Raw genomic sequence first — 20,583 nt, 5'->3', positions numbered from 1 at the left:
GCTGTACATTAAAATCAACTAAGGAAATTTGAAAGTTTGGATGTCTAGGATGCACCCAGTTAATGAAATCATAATTTTCTGGAGTGAGGCCCAGGCACTACTAATCTTTAAAATTAGCAATTCCCAGATGATTGACAATTGGGAAAATAATAGGAGTGGATAGGGAGAAAGCAAGCAAGGGGAATTTACGCCAGATAATGCTGCAATTTCTTCATGAAATAGGAAGCAAGTTTTCTGCTGAGAACAATGGAGATGGATGGAAGGGAGAGGACCCAAAAGAATGGGGGACGCTCTGGGGTAACTGCTGTGGGGAATGGAGATGAAGTGGGCTAGAGACAGGGAGACAGATGGATGAGTGATGTTGAGTGTGCAGCACAAACTGGAACCAGGAATTTGTTCTGCAGCTGATCCAGATTATATGTTTTTTCTCACTGAGGTTCAGAAATCTGGGCCTGGCAGGTTGAAAAGATAGAAGCCTTAGGACTGACCCAGGTTTGGGAGTTTGCAGAGCAGGAAGGAAGAAGGAAAAGGAACTGTTTCTCTCTGAGTTATTTCTTCTTGGTATTGACTTACCAAAATATAATTTCTGAAAATGAATGCCAACTATAATTTTTATTGAATGTCTAAGCTATTGTCATTGAATTGGGGGCCACTGGTTATCACAAATACAGGGATTCTTAGCCATGGATTTCCACCAGAGATCATCAAAGTGTCTTTGCAATCCATATGCATGAGCTCTACCTACCGTTCAACAGACTGGAAGACAGAACCTGGCATCTGTAATTTTTTAAAGTTCTGCCATCGATTCTGATGCCCACTCTGAGAACCCCTTACTATAGGAAGTACTAGGAGCTGTCATAAATATCAAGTTAAAAACAGAGAGGTCAATCCAAGCACAGGTCAATCCAAATTCTTAAGGGAACTGGCTTTCCAAATTTTCTTGAAATGTGACTCATGGCATTTTAACCAAATAGTATGTAAGAGATGTCATAGAGGTTAAAAGGAAAAAACAAAAACAAGCAAACAAACCAAAAACAACAACAACAACAACAACAACAACAAAAAAAACAAAGGATGCAGCTTTTTTTCCTGAATAAAATGAATGGCATTTTGAGTTCCTCTTTAGTTCTTTTTAAGAAATAGCTTATTATACAAGATGAGTCCCGAGTGTGAGCTGGATTTCCATAATGTGTTATTTTGCAATGTGCTCAGGGGTGAGTATGAGGAACACTGTGTCCGGGGCCAAACTGGGGAGGAGGGTATTTCCTTTCCTACCCTCCCTTTGCTATTTAGAAGAAGGAAGTTTCAGGAAAGTGTGTTAGTTCTAGGATTTTTTTTTCCTCTTCTCAAGAAATAAGTGGCCATCTACTAGACTGGGGTAAGAGAAGGGTAGAATTTCTGATTTATATCTTCTAATGAAGTGCCAGCTGTCTGGATTACACAGATTGGGCCAAAAGCTATATTGGAGTGAGTTGGGTGCCAACAGACGTAGCATGTCAGGTGCTATAAAAATTTTCAGTGAAGGCTCCCTTTGATTTTGACAGCTTTATATGATTTTAACAATTTGGCATTAAATTGTTTTTTTCTTCTTTCTGAGTGGTCAAAATAATTGTGAATAATTTTAGTATATTAAATGAGACACTTGTAAGTCACAGAATACTTTGGAAACAAATATTTCAGGGAGACTGATAGGAATAAGGGAATAAAAGAATTCAGCATGTGTTACTTTATAATACCAAGCCTTGTGTTCCATATTATTATGGACCAAGAAAAGCTTATGGCCCCAGTTTGAAATTAAAGGCATAGGTCACTGATTTTCAATATTTACATTTTCATATCTTAGGTCAAAGAGAGCTGATCACCTGCATAATGTGTGGATGTTCTTTTTCTCTTCTGTTTTTTGAGAGAATGTCTCATTCTGTTGTCCATGCTGGAGGGCAGTGCCATGATCACAGTGCACTGCAGCCTCAACCTCCTGGGCTCAAGTGATCCTCTTGCTTCGGCCTCCCAAAGTGCTGAGATTACAAGCATAAGCCACTGGCTTAGCTGATGTTCTTGATCATTTGTTGTTGACATTGTGTGTATACTAATAGTAAGGTCCTATCTAGAAGAACACCACTTTTCTCATGCTCTGCTTCCACTTGCTATTTTGGGACCCTAAATCCTTCTGTTTCTGGATGTGTGTGCATAGGTGGGTAGGTGGGTAGTTGGGGGAGCTGGAGGTTCTCAGGGACTTCTTACGAGATCATAAACACAATCTTCTTGAAATCACACATCTGCCCTGATAGGGTTTGGCTGTGTCGCCACCCAAATCTCAACTTGAATTGTATCGCTCAGAATTCTCACGTGTTGTGGGAGGGTCCCAGGGGAGGTAATTGAATCATGGGGGGTCAGTCTTTCCCATGCTATTCTTATGATAGTGAATAAGCCTCATGAGATCAGATGGGTTTATCAGGGGTTTCCGCTTTTGCATCTTCTTCATTCTCTCTTGCTGCCGCCATGGAAGAAGTGCCTCTCACCCTCCACCATGATTGTGAGACCTCCCTGGCCATGTGGAACTGTAAGTCCAATTAAACCTCCTTTCCTTCGCAGTCTTGGGAATGTCTTTATCAGCAGCATGAAAACGGATTAAAACATGCCCTTTCTTCCTCCTGCCTGGTGACCCCTGATGCTACTGGTGCCTGGATGGTCTCTGGCATGCTTTGAAGCACTGCTGCTGCTGTTGGTGCTGTCTGCCCAAGCACTGCGGACTGTGCCATGCCAGACTGCACTGGCACCCTCTGTGGGGCCTAATATCGCATTACATCCTCTCTTACTGTTGAGCTATGCAGGTCCCCAGCCTGTGCTGCCAGGTGCTTCTGATGTCTTCCAGGGTGTGTTAGTGGAATCAATCCTCACGGCCTTGCTTAAGGGGCTCCCTCCAGGACTGGGCCAGAAGGGCATCTGAGTGGTAGACTCTGTGCAGAGCTCCACATTTTACCCATTGACTCTGTGGGAACCAGAGTCAATGGTTGGGCCGAGCTTTCATGCTTTGACTTCCTTGCCTTAGTGCAGGTTTTTCCCCCAGGATGCTCATTGCTCCCTCATGCTAATAGATTTCAGAAAAGAACTTCCTCCCACCTTTTATTCAGCAAATCTTTATGGTGGATCTGTGCCATACCAATACCAGGCACTCCACCGGTGCTGGGGGTACAAAGCTGAGCAGAAACAGGCAGATGCTGCCTTTTGGGGAGCTCCTGGTCTAGACGCTCCAGGGCTCTTAAACTACACTAATAAATATGCATAAACTGGGCTGACGGAGGTTCTTCAGAATGCAATGACTCAAGTTTCATCCATTAGGCATCAGTTCCTGTCATCCAGCTCCTGCTGGGATTGCTAGCTCCTGTCTGTATCCAAGCACTTAAAACTCCTGAGTATTTGGAATAAAGGAGGAAATACGGTAGAGGCATTTCAGACCATTTCAAAGTGTAGGATTATTTCTTTTTGGCAATGAGATAACCATATGCATCTTGACATTCTACCTTACTGTATATATTTTCTTTACACATATTCAATAGTATATTATTTTTATATATATTATAAAATAAATAAACGTTTCAGGGACGTTGATAAGAATAACAGAACATGAAGAATTCAGCATGCATTTATTTATATATTATATATTTTGAGTAAAATATATCTAGAAATATATGTCATAAGTCACACAAATAATATAATTACCTTTGTATAAAATATATTGTAAATTAAATAACATTTTCTAGTCTAACCATATATCTCTTGGGGAGGAGGACCACAATATGATTGAAAAACTGAAGATTAGGAATTTTAGATGGGAACATTTTTTCAATATTTAAAAATAGAATATTTAAAAATGGATAATATTAAGATTTTAGCAATACTTGTCCAGTGTTAGATAAGTCTGTAAAGCGGCGGTAGAGGGAAAAATGATCTCTAAACCATCCAGTGGGCTGGGCATGGTGGCTCACACCTGTAATCCCAGCACTTTGGGAGGTTGAGGTGGGAGAGCCGCTTGAGTCCAGGAGTTCAAGTCCAGTCTGAGTAACATAGCAAGACCCCATCTCTACAAAAAAAAAAAAAAAAAAAAAAAGTTAAAAAAATTTAAACCATCCAGCTTTCTAGTTGTGTCCTCTGACAAAATAACTCTCTTAACATTTACATTGTATAAAATATAGAAATTTATTTATTGTCAGATTTATGCAATGAGTGGCAAGGAACTGAAATAGGATCTTAGGGTTTTTGAATTTACTAGACAACAATCTCATGCTTTCTGTAAAGAAAGCTGCCACAACTATTTCACAGCTGAGAATGTATGCCCACAGGCTTTTCCAGAACTGATGATGGCTGAATATTCATCTTGAATTCATTATTATTATTTGGTGAAAACTTGTACACAGTTTTGAGCATAGGCAGTAGTATGCTGGTCAGCGTTTAATCAGTTACCTTTGTGGAGTAGGGTTGAGGAGTGGGGAAGTCCTGATTTGTAGCATTTGCCAACGTCTGTGGTGTAAATTCTCCCACCATGACCAATTTCAAGCTACCAGTGATATCACTGAACACTGATCATGGAATTAGGAAGAGAGATGTACAAGAGGCTCTTCTTAGCTGGTGTAAGCTGCCTTCACTTGTGTGGGTTATATCTGTAGGGTAGCATTTTTCTTTGTGATGTGAACAGGCAAATATGAGAATTAAACTCATGATCTTGTTTAGTCTTTGTAGTGTGACAGTGTTTCTCAAACTTGTGACTTCCCCTGATATACCAGATAATGAGTTATGGTGGAACTATAGCCAAAGTTAAATTACAGTCACCCTTACTATTTACTGCATTCTAATATATTCTATTCTGTCCCAATTAATTTAAAACAATAAATTATTTCACTATTGCTACTTTTTATTTATGTAACACATAAATGATCATTCTATATGCCAAACCCTATTTTTTTTTTTTTTTTTGGCGGGGGGGACGGAGTCTTTGCTCTGTCGCCCAGGCTGGAGTGCAGTGGCGCGATCTCGGCTCACTGCAAGCTCTGCCTCCTGGGTTCATGGCATTCTCCTGCCTCAGCCTCCCGAGTAGCTGGGACTACAGGCGCCCGCTACCACACCCGGCTAATTTTTTGTATTTTTTAGTAGAGACAGGGTTTCACCGTGTTAGCCAGGATGGTCTCGATCTCCTGACCTTGTGATCCGCCCGTCTGGGCCTCCCAAAGTGCTGGGATTACAGGCGTGAGCCACCGCGCCCGGCCGCCAAACACTATTTTTAAGTGCTTTACTGACGTATTCCTTCATTAGAACCGACCTGTGAGGTAGATGTCCCATGTCATCGTTTATTACTTGGCAATATGACTTGTCTTCCCTACCTCAGTGAGAGTATGTCAAAATAACAGTGTTTAGCTGGGTGTGGAGGTTCATGCCGGTAATTCCAGAGCGTTGAGAGGCTGAGGCAGAAGGATTGCTTGAGGTCAGGTGTTCAAGACCAGCCTGGGCAGCATAGTGAGATCCCCATCTCTACAAAAAATTGAAAAATGAGCCAGGAGTCATAGCGCATACCTGTAGTCCCAGCTACTTGGGATTCTGAAGTGGGAGGATCACATTTGCCCAGTACATCAAAGCTGCAATGAGCCAGGATTGTGCCACTGCACTCCAGTCTGGGTAGAGCAAGACTGTGTCTCAAAAATAATAAATAAATAAATAAATAAATGATGAAGTTGAAGCTCTGCTTTCTAAGGTTTAGTCCGGAGTGCTGTATTTGAATGGAAGCTGCTAGAAGGGTGAGAATCTTACCTGTTGATTGTTGTGTCTTCCACAATTCCTAGTACAGGATCTTAGACATTCTAAGTGTTTGAGACAGTGAATAAATGAATGGATGAATGAGTGAGCCTGCAGTCCCAGCTAGTTGGGAGACTGGGGCAGGAGGATCGCTTGAGCCCAGGAGCTTGAGGCTGCAGTGAGCTATGACTGTGCCCCTGCACTCCAGCCTGGGCAAGAGAGTGAGACCATATCTCTAAAGTAAATAAGTAAATAAATAAATAAATAAATAACAGTGTTTCTAATTTACCTTGAGGTGTGTTTTAATTTATTGCCTTTTTCCCCTTGTCCTCTGAAATTATGATGACTACCGGTGCTTTGTGTGCTGCATGTTTTTTCAGAAATCATTTTAAAAGGACTGGCAATTTTCTTCTGCTCCAGATAGTTTTCTCAGTGTTATGCCTACATCATTCGTTTTTAGATTGCTCTAACCATTTTCCCCTCGGGAGAAATAGATTTGGGGGATTGTTAATTAAGACTAGCCCTATTTGTTTCTGAGTAATTATGTTTTGACTGATGTGAACTGGTAACAATCTCTTTGCACATCAGCTGCCTCTGCTGACTTCTGTGTCTTCATTCTACTGCCTCATACTTGCCTCTAAGTAGCTACTTTTGCTCCAACCTAATAAACTTAGAACGAAATCCGAAACTTTTATCCTGGACCATAGGACGCTCTATCATCTGTCTCTGCCACAGAGAATGTGGTACAAGGGTTAAGGGTTTGGGACTCAAGTTCTGCTTTTTCTACTAGCTAGCTGTGTGACCTTGGAAACAGTGCATAATCTTTCTGTGCCTCAGTTTACTCATCATTAAAATGGGAAAATAGGCGGCATGCAGTGGCTCATGCCTGTAGTAATTCAGTGTGTTGGGAGGCTGAGGCAGGAGGATCACGTGGGTCCAGGAGTTTGAGACCAGCCTAGGCAACACAGCAAGTCATCCATGTCTCTATTAAAAGTAAAAATTAAAAAAAAATTAGTCAGGTGTGGTGGTGCAAGCCTGTAGTCTCAGCTATTTGGGAGGCTGAGGCAGGAGGATCGCTTGAGTCTGGGAGTTGGAGGCTGTAGTGAGCTATGATTGTGCCACTGTACTCTGGTCTGGGCGACAGAGCAAGACCCTGTCTCTAAAATAACATAAAGTAAGATAAAACGGGAAAACCATAGGGTTTTAATAAGTGAGTTAAAGCATATAAAGGGTTTGGAACAGTGCCTGATGCGTAGAAAGGTCTTAATAGTCACCAGCTCTTTTCCTCTCCCACTTCCTCTCTGCATCCCCCACCTTTCACCAAACTCCTTTCTTTCAGTTCATGCTAGCTGAAGGATATTTACACAGGCCACTCCCACTACCTGCAAGTTCTTTCTTCCATTCCTCACTGAATCAATTCCTACTCATGCTTCCTATCTCTGCTTAACTGTCACGTCTCAGACGAGCCTCCTTTGACTTCCCAGTGAATCCCCTTTGATTATCTCTCATCACAGAATTTACTTTCCTTTAAAGCCCGGCCACCATTTATTATTCCATATTTATTGGTGTGACTGTAGGAGACTCAGAGTCACGAAGCTAGGAACTACTTCCATGCTATTTAGGATGCCATTTGCCAATGTCTAGCCCAGGCTTGGTACGGTACTCTCGTATTTGCTCATTGCAGGCCGTTGGGAGTCTAATGAATGCATTTTTATTTTTTTTTTATTTATTTTTTATTTTTTTATTTTTTATTATTTTTTTTTTTTTATTTTTTTTTTGAGATGGAGTCTGGCTCTGTCGCCCAGGCTGGAGTGCAGTGGCCGGATCTCAGCTCACTGCAAGCTCCGCCCTCCGGGTTTACGCCATTCTCCTGCCTCAGCCTCCCGAGTAGCTGGGACTACAGGCGCCCACCACCTCGCCCGGCTAGTTTTTTTGTATTTTTTAGTAGAGACGGGGTTTCACCGTGTTCGCCAGGATGGTCTCGATCTCCTGACCTCGTGATCCGCCCGTCTCGGCCTCCCAAAGTGCTGGGATTACAGGCTTGAGCCACCGCGCCCGGCCATGAATGCATTTTTAGCATCAGCTTTCTTCCTGGATGTTTTTAGGTGCTTTGTGATTCCTTTTTCTTTTCTTCTTTTATTAATTAATTAATTATTGGAGATGGAGTCTCACTCTGTTGCCCAGGCTGGAGTGCAGTGGTGCAATCCTGGCTCACTGCAACCTCCATCTCCTGGGTTCAAGTATTTCTCCTGCCTCAGCCTCCTGAGTAGCTGGGATTACAGGCCTGCACCAACGTGCCCGGCTAGTATTTTGTATTTTCAGTAGAGACGGTTTTCACCACGTTAGCCAGGTTGATCTGGAAGTCCTGGCCTCAAGTGATCCCCCAGCCTCGGCCTTCCAAAGCGCTGGGATTACAGGCATAAGCCACTGTACCTGCATCTGTTTTTATTTGGATAACATACTGTTTTCCTGTTCTCTTCGCAAGAGGAATGCACACTCTAGAAAATGCCTCACTACTGAATTGTTACCGTGTGCCTTGTTTCCTCCCCCCCTCCCCCCGTTAGGTGTTCAAAACTTTTGGGGAAAAAGTTAGAGGTAAAAATAAATCCATAAATAAACAACTAAGTAAAGTATGTTACAGTTGCCTACTTAGCCTCTTGTCTGCTAACAAAATGACATTTTCTTGGTCATTTAGCTTACAGAGTAATGATCAAATGTCATTTCAGCAACTAGAATCAGATGTGGGAAACTGTATCAAGAGGCTGCTATTTTTACTTTTTTTTTTTTTTTTTTTTTTTGAGACAGAGTCTCGCTCTGTCGCCCAGGCTGGAGTGCAGTGGCCGGATCTCAGCTCACTGCAAGCTCTGCCTCCCGGGTTCACGCCATTCTCCTGCCTCAGCCTCCCGAGTAGCTGGGACTACAGGCGCCACCTTGCCCGGCTAGTTTTTTGTATTTTTTTTAGTAGAGACGGGGTTTCACCGTTTTAGCCAGGATGGTCTTGATCTTCTGACCTCGTGATCCGCCCGTCTCGGCCTCCCAAAGTGCTGGGATTACAGGCTTGAGCCACCGCGCCCGGCCTATTTTTACTTTTTAAAGGGCAATGTGCGCTTCTCAGGAGGTGAGGAGAGCTCTCTCTTTATGCTTATGTCTTCTATGGATTTCGTGCCAATGAATATCGTTTTACCCAAACAGAACAACTAACAACTAACAACAACAGGAAAAAGAATTCCAGCTCTAAGTGGACATTTAGAAAGTCATGGGGAGAGCAAACTCATCCTGGAGCTAACGGGAATAGCATCAAATCCATGAGCCTGTACTTTGCTCCGAGATGTGCTTGCTCGTCCCCTCCAATGACCAAAAGATTTCTCAGCTTCCTTAACTCTCCCCAGTCCCCTGGGAGGCCATCAAAGCTTTCCAGTTAATAGTTCTAGTACTTCTCACTTGGAAAGAGGAAGCAGAATCCGTGTACCCCCTGATTTAATTTGAGCTGTGTAAAGATACGAAGTTCAAAGACCTAATTTCACCTCATACACATGTATCTCATTAAAACCAAACTCCAGCTAAGACTTCATTGTTCATAGCAGCTGCTCTTAGCATCTGAAATGTTAAGACTCTCACCGACTGTTTAAAAAAATGTTAATGTGTCACTTTTGGGGTTTCCACTTCCTGGCTTTGAAACAATGCTGAATTTGCAATCATCTTTCAAAAGCCCAAATTACACACTGTGTTCTGAATGTTGACAAAGCCGTTTGGATTTTCATTATGACAGTTTCACCTATCAAGAGAGGGGAACAAAAGTTCTCTAGGACATGACATATTCTAAGGCAATATTTTCTATATTGATTTTTAAATTCATTTTTATTTATTTTATTTTTTGAGATGGAGTCTCACTTGTCGCCCAGGCTGGAGTGCAGTGGTGCGATCTTAGCTCACTGCAACTTCCTCCTACCGGGTTCAAGCAATTCTCATGCCTCAGCCACCAGAGTAACTGGGATTCCAGGCGCCCACAACCACTCGCAGCTAATTTTTTTATTTTTACTAGAGATGGGTTTCACCATGTTGGCCAGGCTGGTCTCAAACTCCTGACCTCAGGTGATCCACCTGCCTGGGCCTTCCAAAGTGCTGGGATTACAGGCATGAGCCATCACGCCTGGCTCTATATTAATTTTTTAAATAATATAAGAAGTGCAATAGATACAAATGAGCATCTGAGTTTAAAAAGATGGTTTTATGAATTTAAGAATAATAACTTGTTATATACTTTTCTCCCTTACTTGAGTATTATTTATTAAGATGATTCCCACTCAGGCCACTGAATTCTAATATTGATAAAGAAGTTTCTAAGGTCATGGGTGCTGACATTTACCTATCAATGATTCATACTGGAAGTAATGTGTCATCAAGAATTTAGATTATCTTTTTAGTTTATAAAAATGCTCAATTCACACTTAAACTTTAAAACTAATTAGTTACTTGTATAAAAGAAACTAGAAATGTATTGTGTCCTTTAAACAAACTCCTACTTATAGTAGTCAAGCATTTTATTAGTTATCAATCCTAATTTATTTATTGTAAAATGTTTTCATGTTCAGCTCCATGCGCTTCAACAAGTTTTTATTGACTTTGTCTCTTTGACCTTTAGAGCTATTCAGTCTAATGACTCCCTTTTTTATCACGTCATATGGCAGCTCAGCATGTTTGCTGAGTAAACTTTGTCAAGTCCTGATAATTTCTTAGCAACCAAAATGGTGTTTTAGTGGATAAATGTTTGAAAAAGAACACGTTATCCCTTCTGTGCATAAAAACAATGCCATCAACATTGTTTTAGGTCTTGAGATTTGAGAATTTGTACATAATCCAACCTCAATACCCATGTATACACGGAGAGGAACACACACACACACACACACACACACACACAATGGTGTTGCATCACGTGCCTTATTCTTTCAGATCACTGGTGTGTTGACCATGGCCACAGAAGAGATGCTTTAGGTTAACCAATCCTAATGATCACTTCAAGAATCTTTGCAAAAGAACAGCTTAAAAACCTTGGATTCAGCATGTCACTCTTCACTAGGAATCTCTAGTGGTCAAATAGATTCCCTCTAGACCGGTTACCATGGCTCACGCCTGTAATCCCAGCACTTTGGGAGACCGAGGCGGGAAGATCACTTGAGGTCACGAGTTTGAAACCAGCCTGGCCAACATGGAAACCCCGTCTCTACTAAAAATTAGCCAGGCATGGTGGTGTACACCTGTAATCCCAGCTACTCGTGCGCTGAGGCAGGAGAATCGCTTGAACCAAGGAGTTGGAGGTTGCAGTGAGCTGAGATCACGCTGCTACACTCCAGCTTGGGTGACCGAGCAAGACTCTATCACACACACACACACACAAAACACACAAAAAAACAATGGATTCCCTCTTAGCACCAAACTTCATACCTGGAGATCTGGGGTATGGTCATCTCTGTGAGCCCCTTCTTAGAAAATGACAGGGTGTTTGTCTTACAAAATGACAGGGTTGGATTGGGGGACTTCTAGATTCATTTGATTTTATGACGCTCAAATGTTTTATAATTAACTCATGATCTATTGTATCTAGACAGGTAATAGCAGCCATAAAGTTAAGAGTTTGTCAATCGGAGTCAAACAAATCTAGGTGTGAATTCCAGCTCTGCCCAATACTAACTGCATTTGAATATCAGCGTTCTTTAACCTCTCAAGACCCAGTTTCTATAGTTGTAAAATGGGATAGTAATCCCTATTTCTCAGCTTTGTTCTGAGGATTAAATGAGATAATAATGTGTGAAAGTGTATAGCTTAGAAACCAATAATGTTTGTTATTATGGAGTGGTAAAAAATGACTTCGGATCTGAATTCAGGAAAATACCAAGACACCAAGAGCCTTCTCCACCTCTATGTTTTTTCAGTGTGCTACTTCAGTGTTATCTTGAAATTCCATGGGTAAAATGGCCTCAAATAATAGAATATGTGGGGAGGGAGAGCATCAGGATAAATAGCTAATGCATGTGAGGCTTAATGTCTAGGTGATGGGTTGACAGGTGCAGCACACCAACATGGCACACGTTTGCCTATGTAACAAACCTGCATGTCCTGCACATGTATCCTGGAACTTAAAATAAAATAAAATTAAATTAAGTGAAAAACAAAAGAATATGGAGAATTCCACCTTTAAATGGAATTTTAAATTTGAATAACATTTGAGCTAAAATGGATACATTTTAAAATACTAAAATGTAAATAAATCTGTTCATTGCAGGTAGCCAAAATGGGCACACCCATTCAAGCTCTTTGCAACACATAAAAACGGTGACAGAGCAAGTGAGGCAAAGTCAAGAAAATGCTGCATCTCCCCAGGCAACCAACAGCACCCAGTTGTCGCAGCCATCAGGAGCCATGACATGGAGCCAGGTGTCTGTGTTCACGGGACTCCAGGAGCCCTCCTGTGACTCTGGAATCCTGAAAACAATGTCCCGGCGAGATGTCCGGGCAGAATTATTCTTATGGAGCTTTCTCCTGTGGTCTGACACAATAGAAATGGTGCGTGTGGCTGGTCACCCCAAAGTGTACAAGTCAAGCTGGCTATACCCAGTCTACATATTCAGTTTTATTTCTCTCCTTCGAATTACATTCACTCCCCAAAACCCTCTTCTCAATTCCCTGAGCATCCTGCTGCAAGATTTACCATTTGTTTTTGTTAGACTTGGTTTAATCATTGCCCTGGGGACTATCACACCCGTGCTGGGCCTGTGTAAAAATATCCTCGTGACTCTCTCTTACATTTACTTCAATTACCTAACCAGACTCAGGTTTTTTTCTGCTTTTGAAATGTCTCCATTTTAAAAAGAAAATGGGATCTAGTAAGGCCTCTTTGTGATACCTGTGTGCACATTTGTAATCCTTCTTTTTTTCTTGGGGTGTAGGTTTTTGCACTATAAAGGAAATGACTAGATTGTAGAGAATAAGCCATTTTTACTAACTCTAGCATGTCAGTTTTTTTTTTTTTTTTTTTTTTTTTTTTTTACATATACAAAAGGTGCTAAATTTAAGTAAAGTAATATTCTTGTAAGTTGGCTTTCAGGTATTTCTAGAAAGGGTTAGCAGTTAATTTTAGTTAGTTAGGTATACTGAGGTCCCCAACCCCTGGCACATGGTCCCAGTACCTGTCCCTGGTCTGTTAGGAAGCAGCCTGCACAGCACGTGGTGAGCCTCGAACTGAACGTTCCCGCCTGAACTCCACTTCCTGTCAGATCAGCAGCGGCATTAGATCCTCATACGAGCCCAAACCCTGTTGTGAACTGTGTATGCGAGGGATCTAGCTTGTGCTCCTTATGAGAATTTAATGCCTGATGATCTGAGGTGGAACAGTTTCATCCCAGAACCCACCCTCACCCCCACCCCCAACCGTGGAAAAATTGTCTTCCACGAAACTGGTCCCTGGTGCCAAAAAGGTTGGGGACCACTGATGTACACCACACTTTTTCTAAGAATACTCTTTAATAGAGCCTTTTAAAAAACTAAGAAGCTTTTTCATCAAGTTAGCCCAAGAATAAGATTTTTATCTTTTATATAGAGAGGATTATATGAATTGATTGAGTAAATTTAGTTTTAAAGAACACACCTGAAATTATTGAATAATTTTTAGACTAAGCTTTTTTTTTTTTTGAGACAATGTCTCGCTCTTGTCCCCCAGGCTGGAGTGTGATGGCGCAATCTCAGCTCACTGCAACCTCTGTCTCCCAGGTTCAAGCGATTCTCCTGCCTCAGCCTCCCGAGTAGCTGGGATTACAGGCGCCCGCCACCATGTCCAGCTAATTTTTGTATTTTTAGTAGCGATGGGGTTTCACCATGTTGGCCAGGCTGATCTCAAACTCCTGACCTCAGGTGATCCGCCCACCTCAGCCTCCCAAAGTGCTAGGATTACAGGAGTGAGCCACCATGCCTGGCCAGATTATATTTTTTAAAAATTTGAAAATTGTTGTTCCTTCAAACATGGAATTATATTCTTTATTCCATTGTGGCAAGGGACTTTTATTCAATAAATTGATTTCAGCATAAAAAGCAATTCACTTTAATAGATATTTGGCTCAGTTTAAGGCTTAGCTGTGTTGCCAGTACTGAAGTACTAATATGAGTGTTGTTTAGTAAAATGAAGTCAAGGTACATCAGTAATACCAATATAAAATTTCATATTAAAAAGCCATAAAGTGAAGACAGAGTTTTCAAAGTAAAAGAATATTTTATTTGTGGAATTTGATACTGTGATAAATAATTAAAGTACGAGCCCTGTTTAAAATTAAAAGTTCAGCTTACAAATACAATAGCCAATGTATCAGTGTCTTATGTGATACCATATCATGGATATATTGATGTTATAAGATAATTACATACGAAGTCATGCAACTTGCTTTCACCCTGTTGGGACACTCTCTGATATTCCCCGTCAGCGCCGTTCATTTGATAGAAATTTTCAGATGCTGGAGAGGTTTGTGAGAGGCTTATATATGCAAGAGTAATGATTATATAGCCAGTTTCTTCAATGATCTGTGATAACAAATAGCTTAAGAATTTGACATATGGCCAGGCATGGTGGCTCACACGTGTAATCCCAGCACTTTAGGAGGTCGAGGCAGGTGGATCTCTGGAGTCCAGGAGTCTGAGACCAGCCTGGGCAACATGGAGAGACCCTACTTCTACAAAAATTACAAAAACTAACTGGGTATGGTGATCTACACCTATAGTCGCAGCTACTTAGGAGGCTGAGGCAGGAAGATTGCTTGAGCCGAGGAGGTCAAGGCTGCGGTGAGCTATGATCATGCCACCGCACTCCAGACTGGGCAACAGAGTGACACCCATCTAAAAAAAAAAAAAAGAGAATTTCACCTTGTGTTATTCTGTGCTCCACCAAATACCTCTCCTCCTGCCGCCCTGTCTGCCTTTCCCTCTGTTTTAGGATTTTTCTCACACTGTAAAAGAAGATCTACTCAGAGTTGTTAAAAGGTTACCTTCCAGCTTTCTGATTTGAGGTAGGTACTTTAACCTCTGTGGGTCCCCGTTTCCACATCTAAAAGATGAACATAATACTTGTACTACATTAATAGGGTTAGGAGGGTTAAAGGGTAAAGAATCCTTTGAGCACATTATCTGGCAAACCATAATAATCTGATAAATGCTAAGTATTGGAATGGTACTAAGTCTCCAAGAAACAAGTATCTCAGTGCATTTTTAGAAATTTCCTGTTTTATTCTTTCTGTGGCCCTGCTCACCCTCTGGGAATAATCATTTAAACCTTGCATTTGTGAAAAATAATACATACAATCTGAAGGTTACTTCAGACTATGCTTTTTCATCGAGCAGTATTGTATTCAAAAGTGATCAATCTGCTGAATATATAGATTAAAATGGACACAAGCCTCCATTCATCGGATATTTGAGTGTCTCTCCTCTGAATTCCCATAGAATCTGAATTACAGCACTTCATTCATATTTACATTATGTGTTTACTTTTCTGAGTGGCGTATTAATCTTTATTCCTTAAAGGAAAGCCTGAGGGCATCTTGTTTACCAATGCATCTCTCTCTTCATCAATCAACCCTGCAGGAGCTTACAAGACGTATAACTTAAAACAATTATAATACAAGGCCCAGTGCAGTGGCTCATGCACCAACGGTTTGGGAGGCCAAGGCAGGAGGATAACTTGAGGCCAGGAGTTTGAGACCAGCCTGGCCAACATGGTGAAACATGGTCTGTACTAAAAATACAAAAATTAGCTGGGTGTAGTGGCACACGCCTGTAGTCTCAGCTACTTGGGAGGCTGAGGCAGGAGAATCACTTGAATCTGGGAGGCGGAGGTTGCAATGAGCTGAGATTGTGCCACTGCAAGCCAGCCTGGGTGACAAGAGTCTCAAAAAAAAAAAAATTATAATACAAGTAATTTCTTTTGAATTCTGCCATGGGTGTCTTTTTATTATTAAGAAAAGTCTATAATCAAGGGATTCATTTATGATATTCCTAAATATGAAAATATTTTATGTAAGCATACATTTATCTCTATATTAGAACTTAGCAACAGTGCTCAGATCAACTCAAAAGTATTACTTGAATTTAGAATGCACTTTTATCTGATATTTTAATATGAATGTTCCTGATATTTTTGGAAGTCACAACACTTTATACAAATAATGAAGACATATACAAAAGATTATGTGTAGGAGGAAAATTGAGTAGCTAATTTAATTTAAATTAATATTTTACTTAGACTGTATACATGTTTACAGAGTGCAGGTCTATGGGATTTAATAGATATTACAACAGATTACACTGGGAAAACATTGATAGTTCTACACTGTAATTAAATATCATATATATTATTAAAATTATTAGGTTGGTGCAAAAGTAGTTGAGGTTTTTGACATTGAAAGTGGTGGTGCACACCTGTAATCCCAGCTACTCAGGAGGCTAGGTCAGGAGAATTGCTTGAACCCAGAAGGCAGAGGTTGCAGTGAGCTGAGATCTCGCCACTATGCTCCAGCCTGCGTGACAGAGTAAGACTCTGTCTCAAAAAAAAAAAAAGTCCACTATGGTTAATTATAGGAAAGTATGTTTAAAAATCAATCTATGATTAGGCTATTAATATATAGTCTAATAATTTTATTATATTATACATATAAAATAATTTTCTAATTTTACAAAATTTTGTTGATGCTATATTTGATGCTCAAAAAGTGGGCAAAGGATATGAACAGACACTTCTTAAAAGAAGACATTTATGCAGCCAACAGACACATGAAAAAATGCTCATCATCACTAGCCATCAGAGAAATGCAAATCAAAACCACAATGAGATACCATCTCACAGCAGTTAGAATGGTGATCATTAAAAAGTCAGGAAACAACAGGTGCTGGAGAGGATGTGGAGAAACAGAAACACTTTTACACTGTTGTTGAGAGTGTAAACTAGTCCAACAATGGTGGAAGACAGTGTGGCGATTTCTCAAGGATCTAGAACTAGAAATACCATTTGACCCAGCCATCCCATTACTGGGTATATACCCAAAGGTTTATAAATCATGCTGCTATAAAGACACATGCACACATATGTTTATTCCAGCACTATTCACAATAGCAAAGACTTGGAACCAACCCAAATGTCCATCAATGATAGACTAGATTAAGAAAATGTGGCACATAAAATCATGAATGAACTCCCATTCACAATTGCTTCAAAGAGAATAAAATACCTAGGAATCCAACTTACAAGGGATGTGAAGGACCTCTTCAAGGAGAACTACAAACCACTGCTCAATGAAATAAAAGAGGACACAAACAAATGGAAGAACATTCCATGCTCATGGATAGGAAGAATCAATATTGTGAAAATGACCATACTGCCCAAGGTAATTTATAGATTCAATATCATCCCCATTTAGCTACCAATGACTTTCTTCACAGAATTGGAAAAAACTACTTTAAAGTTCATATGGAACCAACAAGGAGCCCGCGTTGCCAAGACAATCCTAAGTCAAAAGAACAAAGCTGGAGGCATCACACTACCTGACTTCAAACTATACTACAAGGCTACAGTAACCAAAACAGCATGGTACTGGTACCAAAACAGAGATATAGACCAATGGAACAGAACAGAGTCCTCAGAAATAATACCACACATCTACAGCCATCTGATCTTTGACAAACCTGAGAGAAACAAGAAATGGGGAAAGGATTCCCTATTTAATAAATGGTGCTGGGAAAATTGGCTAGCCGTAAGTAGAAAGCTGAAACTGGATCCTTTCCTTACTCCTTATACGAAAATTAATTCAAGATGGATTAGAGACTTAAATGTTAGACCTAATACCATAAAAATCCTAGAGGAAAACCTAGGTAGTACCATTCAGGACATAGGCATGGGCAAAGACTTCATGTCTAAAACACCAAAAGCAACGGCAGCAAAAGCCAAAATTGACAAATGGGATCTCATTAAACTAAAGAGCTTCTGCACAGCAAAAGAAACTACCATCAGAGTGAACAGGCAACCTACAGAATGGGAGAAAATTTTTGCAATCTACTCATCTGACAAAGGGCTAATATCCAGAACCTACAAAGAACTCAAACAAATTTACAAGAAAAAAACAAACAACAAATCGTGCTGCTACAAAGACACATGCACATGTATGTTTATTGCGGCACTATTCACAATAGCAAAAACTTGGAACCAACCCAAATGTCCATCAATGACAGACTGGATTAAGAAAATGTGGCACATATACACCATGGAATACTATGCAGCCATAAAAGAGGATGAGTTCGTGTCCTTTGTAGGGACATGGATGCAGCTAGAAACCATCATTCTCAGTAAACTATCACAAGAACAGAAAACCAAACACCTCATGTTCTCACTTATAGGTGGAAATTGAACAATGAGAACACTTGGATACAGGAAGGGGAACATCACATACCAGGGCCTGTTGTGGGGTAGTGGGAGAGGGGAGGGATAGCATTAGGAGACACACCTAATGTAAATGACGAGTTAATGGGTGCAGCACACCAACATGGCACATGTATACATATGTAACAAACCTGCACGTTGTGCACATGTACCCTAGAACATAAAGTATAATTGAAAAAAAAAAAAAAAGAAAATGTGGCACATATACACCATGGAATACTATGCAGCCATAAAAAAGAATTGAGTTCATGTCCTCTATAGGGACATGGATGCAGCTGGAAACCATCACTCTCAGCAAACTATTGCAAGAACAGAAAACCAAACACCACATGTTCTTACTCATAGGTGGGAATTGAACGATGAGAACACTTGGATGCAGGAAGTGGAACATCACACACTGGGGCCTGTTGTGGGGTGGGGGGAGGAGGGAGGGAGAGCATTAGGAGATATACCTAATGTAAATGACGAGTTAATGAGTGCAGCATACCAATATGGCACATGTATAAATATGTAACAAACCTGCATGTTGTGCACCTGTACCCTAGAACTTAAAGTATAATAATAAAAAAAAAAGATAGAAAATCAGAGCAACGTTAAAATGAAGTATTATACATTATTGTTATTATTAATAGTTCTTATCTTCTTTAACAGAGAGAGTTATGTTACTCTAATGGGATACTGAATTTTGGAGGAAAGACTCTTGAGGGATGAAAAAAAATTCCTGATAGAGCTAATAATTGTGGATGGAGAATTGAAGTTACATTTGAGTAGGGGTTTGCTAGGCTCACTCATTTTTCCATCCTTTCTATTCACTTAGAAAACTATAAAATGCCTAGATAAAATAACAGGGTAAAAATAAACATAGAAGCAATAAAAAAATAAAAATTAATCTATGATTAGGCTATTAATATATAGTCTAATAATTTATTGCATTATAATTATAAAATAATTTTATAATTTTATAAAATTTTATTGATGCTATAATTTTTATAAAATTTTATTTATTTTATAATTTTACAAAAAATTCTAATACCTCTAATAGACTTTTTAGTGTCTTTTCTTTCTAAAAGTTAATGTTTGAAATTACAATGTGTAAATGTTATCGTCTTGTTTTTATTAGGGCCCCATTTCACTGAATGACAATTGCAATGAGGCATAGGAAAGAAAAGGGAAATGAAACTGCTTGCTGAAGTCCTACTACATGCTGTGCACTATGCTGTTTGCCGAATAATTGCCTTGTGCTGCGTACCTTGGAGCAGCACCTTACACAGTGAATATATCAAATGCTTTTCACAAAAAGAGCAACATATCACTTAGAAGCTATAGAACTTAAAAATAGCTACTTATACTCCATATAGTAAATAATAGAAGAAAAAAAATGAAATGGCTAAAGACATTTTGTTTTACACAATGGGGCTATTTTTACATGTTAATTAAAATTCTATGTTTAAGCAAATCTCTTGTGATGTCTGCTTCATTATGAGGGGATGCATTTGTATTAGTCAATTCTCTAGAGGGATAGAGCTAATAGGATAGATGTATATATGAAAGGGAGTGTATTAAGGAGTATTGACTCACACGATCACAAGGTGAAGTCCCACAATAGGCCATCTGCAGGCTGAGGAGAAAGGAAGCCAGTCCGAGTCTCAAAACCTCAAAAATACGGAAGCCAACAGTGCAGTCTTCAGTCTGTGGCCAAAGGCCCAAGGGCCCCTGGCAAACGACTGGTGTAGGTCCAAGAGTCCAAAAGCTGAAGAACATGGAGTCCAGTGTTGGAGGACAGGAAGCATCCAGCAAAGGAGAAGGATGGAGGCCAGAAGACTCAGCAAGTCTAGTCCTTCCACGTTTCTCTGCCTACTTTTATCCTAGCCATGCTGGCAGCTGATTAGATGGAGCCCACCCAGATTGATGGTGGGTCTGCCTCTCCCCATCCACTGACTCAAATGTTAATCTCCTTTGGTGACACCCTCACAGACACACCCAGGAACAATACTTTGCCTCCTTCAATCCAATCAAGTGGACACTCAATATTAACCGTCACAGGCTTTATACAATTTTCAGCTTCTTGGTTGCCTGTCTCACATCCACCTTCTGTGCTCTGTAGTAATCGAATCCAAACACACAAAAGTAGAGTCAAAAGATGAAAAAATAGAGAAACAGAGAGCCATGTACACCTGCCCACATAGAGACACTGAGAACCAGATCCAACTGCATTAGAAAGGTGTTTCCACTGTTTACAAGGCAAGATTAATGAATGAATTCTAAATCATACAGCGCCCCTTCAGTTTGAACAGTGCACAACCTCTACATCCCTGAATACCAGTGATTAA

The 20,583-nt window shown here is 40.3% G+C and overlaps 1 protein-coding gene across 2 annotated transcripts in view; it reads left to right on the top strand.

Annotated features, from left to right (window-relative positions):
* The window catches only part of LOC105488229 (transmembrane protein 236), a 57,648-nt gene extending 42,045 nt beyond the window's left edge, over positions 1–15,603 (top strand). The window contains exon 5 of one of the 2 annotated variants that reach the window (XM_024794877.2): positions 12,068–15,603. In XM_024794877.2, coding sequence (XP_024650645.2) covers positions 12,068–12,651 — 584 coding nt within the window. In that variant the 3' untranslated portion in view covers positions 12,652–15,603. The remainder of the gene's footprint in view (positions 1–12,067) is intronic. The other variant, XM_011752100.3, reaches the window with a different exon arrangement.
* The last annotated feature ends 4,980 nt before the right edge of the window (positions 15,604–20,583 follow it).

The sequence above is a fragment of the Macaca nemestrina genome, chromosome 9 (assembly GCF_043159975.1).
Source record: "Macaca nemestrina isolate mMacNem1 chromosome 9, mMacNem.hap1, whole genome shotgun sequence".
Lineage (NCBI taxonomy): Eukaryota > Metazoa > Chordata > Mammalia > Primates > Cercopithecidae > Macaca > Macaca nemestrina.
The sequence above is the reverse complement of the archived record's forward strand: the minus strand, read 5'-3'. Positions and strand labels throughout refer to the sequence as shown.